The sequence below is a fragment of the Brassica napus genome, chromosome C1 (assembly GCF_020379485.1).
Source record: "Brassica napus cultivar Da-Ae chromosome C1, Da-Ae, whole genome shotgun sequence".
Lineage (NCBI taxonomy): Eukaryota > Viridiplantae > Streptophyta > Magnoliopsida > Brassicales > Brassicaceae > Brassica > Brassica napus.
The window spans coordinates 14356406-14365039 of NC_063444.1; the positions used below are offsets into that span (position 1 = coordinate 14356406).

At 37.6% G+C, this 8634-nt stretch overlaps 3 protein-coding genes across 4 annotated transcripts; 2 read left to right on the forward strand and 1 right to left on the reverse strand.

Annotated features, from left to right (window-relative positions):
- Nucleotides 1-1698: 1698 nt before the first annotated feature.
- On the forward strand, nt 1699-2563 carry LOC106399035 (glutathione S-transferase T3-like). Its single transcript, XM_013839516.1, has 2 exons — nt 1699-2133; nt 2510-2563. The coding sequence occupies exons 1-2, from the start codon at nt 1699-1701 to the stop codon at nt 2561-2563; spliced, it is 489 nt and encodes a 162-aa protein (XP_013694970.1).
- A 2369-nt stretch (nt 2564-4932) lies between these two features.
- Nucleotides 4933-6809, forward strand: LOC106401923 (protein EFFECTOR OF TRANSCRIPTION). Its single transcript, XM_013842537.3, has 3 exons — nt 4933-5289; nt 5467-5571; nt 5692-6809. Exons 1-3 carry the CDS (start codon nt 5230-5232, stop codon nt 6703-6705), a joined length of 1179 nt encoding a protein of 392 aa, XP_013697991.2. The 5' UTR covers nt 4933-5229; the 3' UTR covers nt 6706-6809.
- On the reverse strand, nt 6783-8634 carry LOC106401922 (mitochondrial carrier protein CoAc2). Of its 2 annotated transcripts, none has more exons than XM_013842536.3 (5): nt 8301-8634; nt 8049-8134; nt 7765-7972; nt 7245-7691; nt 6783-7159 (listed from the first exon to the last, which is right to left on the reverse strand). In XM_013842536.3, exons 1-5 carry the CDS (start codon nt 8436-8438, stop codon nt 7034-7036), a joined length of 1005 nt encoding a protein of 334 aa, XP_013697990.1. In that variant the 5' UTR covers nt 8439-8634; the 3' UTR covers nt 6783-7033. The 2 variants fall into 2 exon arrangements, with proteins under 2 accessions (XP_013697990.1, XP_022567253.1); XM_022711532.2 differs by having other exon boundaries at nt 8049-8233; nt 8301-8540.

Genomic DNA, 8634 nt, shown 5'->3' on the forward strand with positions numbered 1-8634 from the left:
GAAAATAGGGATTTACTTAAGAAGCGAGTCTTAATTAAAAGTTGAAAGATCCGACTCTTGTGGGACACGTGTTGAGTGGTGAGAGGATACGTGTTTTGAGACAAAAGAAAAGCTGAACCGTTTGTCTTTCTGTTCTTTCTCTCTTCGACTAAGGAAAGATGAGATCGCATGGAGGATGAATCTCGTCGGTGGTTCTCGTCGATGTCTGAGCGTCGGTGGCTCTCGTCGAGGAAGAATCTCCGTTACTCTCTGCGACAAATAATATCGGTGGCTGTCGTCGTCGATTCTCGGTGGCTCCCCTCGACGAATCTCGGTGGCTATCCTCGAAGAATTACGGTGGCTATCGTCGACGGGGAAAATCTGTGGCTCTCCCCGACGATTAGAAGCGGCGGTTGCTGCTGATTGCAATCGAAAGGTAAACTCAATTTTGTTTTTAATTTTTAATTTTTGCATGTCTTTGATTCTGGTCCTTCGTGTTTGAATCGATTGTTTGACTCAATTTTAAAATTTAGCCGGTTAGGCGGTTTGATTTCTTCTCTCAAAAAAAGCAAAGACACCGCACCGCCAAATTCTCCGATCTCTCTGTATTCTCCATCATCGTCTTTCTCGTCTCTCGCAACGCCAGGGATTTGGTCTAAACGGTCTGTTAAATCAAAGGTTCGTAATTTCTTAAGCTCGATTCTAAAGGTTGAGACTTAAGCTCGATTTTAAAAGTTGAGACATTTGTTTCAGCTAGTGAGAAAGACGTTCGTTGTTAGCAAAGGGATCAAGAAGGAACCGAAGCAAGTTAGTGGAGAGATTCTTTCTTTCTTCACATGGAAGAACTTCAATGTTTACAGCTCGTGGAGAAACAATTACGTAAGGCTAATTCAGAAGGAACGTTTTGATTCTTTCAATTGAGTTTTGCTTTTAGTTACTGACATTGTTGTTGGATTGTGAAACAAAAGGTTTGAAGGTACAATGGTTCCGAGGAGAGGACAGTTCCGAGGAGAGGACAAGCTGCTCTGCTCACGTTCTGTACATGTAAAGGTAAATCCAAATTTCTCTTCTTTGAATTGAAGTAGATGGTGTAATAAATGTTAAGGTTAGTGTATGGTTGTGTTAGAATTAAATAGAACTTATGGTTAGAGTGTAGTGGATGGTGTAGAGTGATGAATGGGTTAGATATATGTCTAATCTATTTGGTGCGGTGTGATGAAGTCAATGGTTGTTAGATATATGTCAAGTTCTTCTTCTTTTTTCTTATTTTATATTTAACATTGACGATCTCTTCCCTCTAAATGCATTCCTTCCTCTTGTTCTTCTCTTCCATCTAAACACATACATTCCTCTTCTTATTCTTCTCTTTCTCTCGTCTTTAACACTAGGGGATATGGATTATAAACCATTTTCGAGTGGTTCAAATTTTGTTGATCTTCTTCAAAGTCAACAAGAAAGTGTCTTCAGTGCATCACAACTTCCTTTTTCTGTAACTCACCGTAGTGAAGATTGCAACTTCGGTGAAGAGACTCCTCTTGAGCGTAGAGAACGCAGGAAATGTACTCCTTCAGATGACATTGTGCTCATCAGCTCATGGCTTAATACGAGCAAAGATCATGTGGTGGCAAATGAGCAAAGATCAGGTGCATTCTGGAAGAGAATTGCAGCCTACTTTGCGGCTAGCCAGAAGGTTCCAGGGTGCAAACAGAGAGAGAGCCGATGCACTGTAAGCAAAGGTGGCAGAAGATCAACGACCTCGTCTGCAAGTTCTGTGGCTCCTATGAAGCTGCAACCAGGAAGAAGACCAGCGGACAAAATGAGACTGATGTTCTCAAAAGAGCGCATGAGATCTTCTACAACAACTATAAGAAGAAGTTCACCCTTGAGCATGCATGGATAGAGCTGCGAAACGAACAGAAATGGTGTGATCTTTCAAGCTCAAAGCAAGATGGAAGCTCTAAAAAGAGGAAGTTGGACGATGGTGCACAATCATCAACCTCTCACGCCACTGAAAGCAAGACTTCTGAAGCTGATGAAGGCACCAATCGTCCCTTGGGTGTGAAGGCATCTAAAGGACGTGGTAAGAAGACGACGTTTGAGGGGACGGGGCTGTCTGAGTTTCAGACAATGTGGTCCATTAAACAGCAGGATCTGGTCATGAAAGAAAGACTCTCGAAAATGTCTCTGCTTGACAGCCTAATTGAAAAAAAAGAACCACTGTCTGAGGCTGAGGAAGCTCTAAAGAAGAAGTTGATTAATGACTTGTTATTTGTTTGAGTTTATGTCATCAATGGTTAACTGTTTAAGAAGTTCAAGTTTCTGTTTGTTGTCTTTGTGTTTCGCGAAGTTTAAGTTTCTGTTTGTGTTAGTTGTTCTGCTCATGTAATGGATTTTTAGTATTTCAGTAGTATTAAAGTTCCTCTTTGTGTTTAAGAAGTTTAAGTTTCTCAACCTGTGAATGTTTCTGTAATGTCATCAATCGGATATTTTTTGTTGTGGTTAAACTTGTGAATGTTGCTGTTATTTTCAGGTTAGAGAATCAACATACGCAGAGCTTCTTGTTCCTGTTCTGATGATGGGCTGAGAAAGCATCAGTACTTTGTCGATGTCACATTCATACAGGTTCAGCCTTCTCTCTATCTATTTTCCAATATATGTTTTGGAGTAATTCTAGTGTGATGCAAAGAGTTTGTGTTCACTTTGTTGTTCTTGTTGTGTTCTCTTTGTTGGCTTCTCATGAGAGTTTGTAACACAGGTGAGGAGAGACTTGGAAGCAAACGCTTGTATTCTTGTGTGTCATGAGAAGAATCACGGACAACAGAGACGTGGAAGCAGGGGCTCGAAGTCACAAGAGTTTTGTATGCTTGTGTGTCACGGGTTGCTGCTAAACTCACATGTGTAGTGTAAAGTCACAAGAGTTTTGTATGCTTGTGTGTCACGGGTTTGCTTCTGTCTCACGGGTTTTGTAAGTCACATGTGTTGTGACCTGAAATGCACAAGAGTTTTGTTTCCTTGTTTGTCACAAGTTTTGTAGAGTCACATGTGTAATGTAAAGCCACAAATGTGTCTATTTAAGTTTTATGAACCGATTGTTACATTGACAAAGTTTCTTTCCCATTCTCCTCTTGTTCTTGCAATCTTAATCGTATCATCTTCTTGTTCTTCTTCTCATTCTCCTCTGGTTCTTGTTCTTAAATTGTTTCATCTTCTTGTTCTTCTTCCCATTCTCCCCTTGTTCTTCATTTATTCACAAAGTTTGAAACATATATGTTCTTCATTTATTCACAAAGTTTAAAACATATATGGCATCTTCTTCTCATAACACTTTTGAAGGATCAATTGATGAAACTTTTGATCAATATTTTGATCAACAATTTGATCAAACATTTGAGAATCTGTTGATCTCAATTTTTTTTACAGATATCTCTACAAATATCGCCAATCAGATGGGTGTTCGAACTAGAATTCGTGATAAACAAGTGCATCAACAACTGAAAGGTGATTTGGTTGAACATATATAGCGCAAATTTGGACGTGATCAAGACAACAACTGAGTTTCGATGCCTCTTTGAAATTATTATCGTTCATTTTTCGTAATATTTGTGTTTTATGTTTTTATGTATTCATTCATTTTAAAATCTATGTTTAAAATATATTGTTTGACTTTGTTTTATTTAATAAATAAATTTAATCTTTGTTTAAAATTTTATGTGTCAGAATTAGTTTAATATTTTTTAATTGTTAAGAACCTTAATAAGAAACTACCAATAAACCACTATAATTAAGTGTATCTTATCTCATTTTTAAGAATTAAAAATTCACTAAAAACTCCTAAGTGGGTTTTTGCAATAAACATGCTCTGAGCCTTATTAAAAAAATTCCAATGGTTTATTAAAGACATGAAATATAAATATAAATTATAGTATTTTAAGTTAAGTACAAAAATCTAAAGTTTTAAAAGTTTTTCGAATGAAAAACATGTATTTCTGAAAATTTTAAAAAATAGTTTTATATTGATATTAATTATAATTTATGGGAGTCAACTAATAATGCTATACTAATAAGAAGTTGATTGTTTGTAGTTTTTGGATTAGTTTTTGTTTTTGTTTTTCCAAAAACCATTTTGCAACTAATCAAAAATTTAAAAGAATAGATTCCCTAAAATGTAGGGAAACTAGGTTTTGCAAATAACTGTTTTTTTAACACAAAAACCAAAAACCAAGTTTTCATAGTTTTTTTTTCTTATCCTACGGTGGGTTTCCAATTTTTTTATTTTATTTATATTTTAATATAAGAAAAAAGCAAAAATGATAATTACTGTAAACAAAAAAGGTCTAGTAAGATTCATTTTCTTACTATTGGTACTATTTATTAAAATTCGTGATATATTCTTTTAGTAATTTTTTTAAACAAGAAATAAACTTCTAAATTACTTTTTTTTAATATCAGACCAAAAAATCATTAATCAAATTTTTGAGAAACCAAAAGGATAATAAATTTTTAAATTCCGAATTCAAAATATATTTATAATTTTATACAGTTTCCTGAACTTATAAAAATACATTTAAATTTTATTTAGTATATTTAAATAAACTAGCTATTGATATTTTTATTTATAATATTTGATTTATAAAATATTTTAAAAATATAACTATTTTTTTTCTTTTTAATTATGTATTTTCATTTTTGAACTGCATTAATTATGTTGTCATATATATATCAGAATTGTGATTCATCTATCTAGCTCGCATTATTTTCTCTTATAAAATAAATTTATTTTTAGGTGGTAATATTTTGTATTATTTTGTAAGTAATATTTTACTATTAATTTTTATTTCAACTCAAACAAAAATAATCCTTCAAGTTTTCTAAAAACTAAAACTATACAAAAATCAAAAATCAGAAATTTTAGATAAATATTTTACTATTTTGTAAAAACAAAAATCAAAAGTTAGAAACCAAAATCACCGTTCATGTTTTTTCAAAAACTAAAATCTACTGCAAAATCAAAAACCAAAAACTAAAAACCAAAAACTAAAAACCAAAATCTAAAAACTAAAAACCATAAACCAAAAATCAAAATCTAAAAAGCATCCAAACAATCATCTGCTCACACTTTCTTCGAGTATTCTGCAGTGGCCGCGAGAATTTCAAAATTTGAAAAAGAAGAAAAAAAAAACTTCTGTAAAATTCTCCATTCCAATCCGTTCAGTTACCGGCGACGCCGCTTCCTTAACCGTCGTGGTCACCATGTATAAGAGAGACGATTACGTTCGAAATAAACCCGACGGTGTCTTTTCCAAATGGCAGGTACTCACTCTCCTCCTGAATCCCCCTATCGTGTTTCAAGAAGCTCACTGATTCGGAGTTTAGGCTTCTTCGAATTTTATTTAAAGATTTCATTTTTAACGACTACCACCGTTTCTTTGTTAGATCTCCGATGATTCTTTGCGATATCATTTGTGCTTCTACGTTTTTTCCTTCCAGGGTTTTGCCCGATCCATGCTTCTGCCTAAACCCTTTTCAGAAACTGCTGAATTACGGAGGACTGTAGCTGACTACTCCTTAATCTCTCGAGATTTGGCTCCAAAGGTCACACCTTTATCTTCTTTCATCACATTTCTACTTGTATTCTTGTTGGATATCAGTTAACTAGATGCTTTAAGTCCCACGTGTATCATCAAGCTAATCTCTTTCTCTTACCGAACACAGATTCTGACAGGAGCCAAGGGTAACAGGGAAGATTTGAGAGTGGGAAAAGACTTTGTAGGTAGATACAGAGTTCAAGAATCTATCCAGGGTCTTGGTGTAGCTGTCAACATTCATGACGCAGATGACATTTCTCATGGTCAAACCGAAAGCATTAGAACTCGGCTAAGGTCTTACGGTAGACCTGTTCCCTTGCTTAAGAAACTTGGAGACAATGCGTCTCAAACGATTACTCAGAAGAAAACTGGCAGCAGAAGCAACGACAAGAAGCATGGTTTTGAAGAAGAGAGAGATGTCAGCCGTGTGGAAGCTGAGGAGAATAATACTAATAGTGTTCACGCATCATCGGTGCTTAGACTCAGTCGGCCCAGACCTCAACCCGTTTTAGAGAGACATGATGATATTGTTGATGGGTCTGATTCTGCTTCTGTTTGTGGAGTCCTACAAGAAGATGGTACTACTTGCTTGACAGCTCCAGCCACAGGAAGAAAGAGATGCACACAACATAAAGGGCAGAGAATCACATGTGCCCCTCCTGTTAAAAAACCACCGTGTGAAGAAGAGACCGAGGAGATCTGTGGAGTGATTTTACCTGAGATGGTACGTTGCAGAAGCAAACCTGTTTCAGGGAGAAAACGATGCGAGGATCACAAGGGAATGCGAGTCAACGCCTTCTTTTTTCTGCTCAACCCAACAGAACGTGATAAAATCCTCAAAGAGGATAAGTCCAAACCCGAGACACGCACAAGCTCAACGAACCAAGAGGAACCAGGTCAGAGTCTTTCATGTGAAGCTACAACGAAGAATGGTTTGCCTTGTACAAGAAGCGCTCCTAAGGGAACCAGAAGATGTTGGCAGCACAAAGATGAAGCTTTAGACCACAAATCATCTGAAAATGTTAAGTCAACAACAGTAGTCTGCGGCGTAAAGCTGTACACTGGATCGGTCTGCGAGAAACCTCCAGTAAAAGGACGGAAGAGATGCCAGGAGCACAAGGGGATGCGAATCACATCTTGAATAAGCAAGCATTGTAAGCACCTAGCTAACAGAAGTGTATGAGTTACACATAATAACTAAGTAGGTACCAAGTTATAAATAAGAAGCAGCTTCTTTGTTATTCATCATTACATCGAGTCTCTCTTAGTTTCATAAAGGCTACAAAGCAAATTACATATCTACATATATGATTCATATCGTTTTCAAATGGAATTTTAACACTGTTTATTTGGAGGAACACAGCTTTAACTTCCCTCTGCGAAAAAAAATGGAATGTACACACTTCCAACTAATAATCTGTGGTTATTAAGCACCACAAAGAATCAGATCATGGATGATGATCTTAGAATCAGCTTAAAGTGTTTCTTTTCCGTGTGGTCCTATCTTCTGCCTCTGTTTCCTCTCGTGACGGGACTCTTAAGTGCAGCTTCATTACATCATAAACCGTGAATCCAATTGCCACAGATGGTACAACCTATAGAGAAAGAGTTTGTTATGTTAATAATCAGTCCATTATCTTAAAACAAAGACAGATCGAGGAAACTAACTCTCAGTCAAACCTTAAGGTAATTGATGCTAAGCCCCGAGAAGAGTTGCTTCCAACCTTCTTCTCTAGCAATCTTGACAAGCGTCTGCATTGTCCCTCTTCGTACCGTTTCTTCCTTAGCCGCTGCGTATAGTCTCTCAACCTGCATTTGTCTCCTGACAACATCGAGAGGGTACGTTAACGTCTGACCAAGCAATCCAGCGACCGATCCACAAACGAGTTTCAAAGAAATGTCTTTCTTATGCTCTGCAGGGACGTGGCGTTTCATCTCCTCGTAGAAGTAGAACTTCAAACCAGCGTAAGGGAAGATCCCATACAGAGAAGGAGCTACACCGCGATATAGGCCACGGAATCCAGATTCTCTGTACGTCCTCGAGAAACAATCGGTGATTCCAGTGTACAAGAATTGTTCCATGGGGATAGTAACAGCTTTGGCTTGTGCTTTTGCTGAACCAACAACCTGCACTGCTGAACTCTCTATGAGTTTATAACTTATTGTGATAAGTGGATACAACGTATGAAGCAGAGATTACCTGATAAGCGAGCTTTGTTCGGACGAGGTCAAGAGGGTAAGTGAAGAGAACGGCAGTGCCACCAGCGAACGATCCAGCAACGAGATCAAGCAACGGTCCACGAGTAGTGTCGGGGAAGCCGAAGATGATCCATCTCCTGTATTCCTCGTAAGCCATGTAGTGAAGAGCAGCGTAGGGAACTATCCGAGCAACACTTGCACCATTCCCACTGTAAAAATCAAGAAAACAAAGTTAAGAATCTTGAATGAGCCCTCAGATAAATCTACTCAAGACAACGTACATACCGATAGAAACCCATTAAACCCTCAGTTTTGCCAATCTTGTTGATGGATCCCACGAGTCCTATGCGTTTAAACTCGTCCCTTCTTGTCTGAGAAACGTCAATTACAATGATTTGATGATCTCAATTGCGAATTAAAGAAACCCCAGCAGCTAAGCGATTCAATCCGAGTTGGTGACTCAGGTAAACCTAACTGAGCCAAGGGGACGAGTTAACTCTTAACAGAAAAGTTGGGTGGAATCATTCATAATCATACCTGGAAAAGAATCTTGATTCGCTCGAGTGGAGCTACGGCGGTTTTAGCTATACCGCCGGTGACGCCGCCGGCGATTAGCTCCTTAGCGAACACGGGCATCGAATCGAGAATTCCGTTCTTCTCTTCGCCCTCAGCCATCGAAAAGAGGTGGAGGGAGAGAGAGAGAGAGAAATGATGCGGTTGAAGGAAGAAGGAGAAGAAGAATCTACTTCCCCCCAAAGAATCTTTGAACAGTTGAAGGAAGAAGGAGAAGAAGAATTGTTCTTTCTCAATCTCACCTTCTCCGGCAAGTTAATGCAAATATTGTTCTCCGTTAATTAAATTATTATTAACT

Excerpts from the sequence above, each read along its gene's own strand:
- LOC106401923 (XM_013842537.3), top strand. The coding sequence starts at position 5,230 with ATGTATAAGAGAGACGATTACGTTCGAAATAAACCCGACGGTGTCTTT. Across the intron at positions 5,290-5,466 it reads GTGTCTTTTCCAAATGGCAG|GGTTTTGCCCGATCCATGCT; the intron begins GTACTCACTCTC and ends TTTTCCTTCCAG. Across the intron at positions 5,572-5,691 it reads CTCGAGATTTGGCTCCAAAG|ATTCTGACAGGAGCCAAGGG; the intron begins GTCACACCTTTA and ends TACCGAACACAG.
- LOC106401922 (XM_013842536.3), bottom strand. The coding sequence starts at position 8,438 with ATGGCTGAGGGCGAAGAGAAGAACGGAATTCTCGATTCGATGCCCGTG. Across the intron at positions 8,135-8,300 it reads GAATCAAGATTCTTTTCCAG|ACAAGAAGGGACGAGTTTAA; the intron begins GTATGATTATGA and ends GACGTTTCTCAG. Across the intron at positions 7,973-8,048 it reads GGTTTAATGGGTTTCTATCG|TGGGAATGGTGCAAGTGTTG; the intron begins GTATGTACGTTG and ends TGATTTTTACAG.
- LOC106399035 (XM_013839516.1), top strand. The coding sequence starts at position 1,699 with ATGCACTGTAAGCAAAGGTGGCAGAAGATCAACGACCTCGTCTGCAAG. Across the intron at positions 2,134-2,509 it reads CCATTAAACAGCAGGATCTG|GTTAGAGAATCAACATACGC; the intron begins GTCATGAAAGAA and ends TGTTATTTTCAG.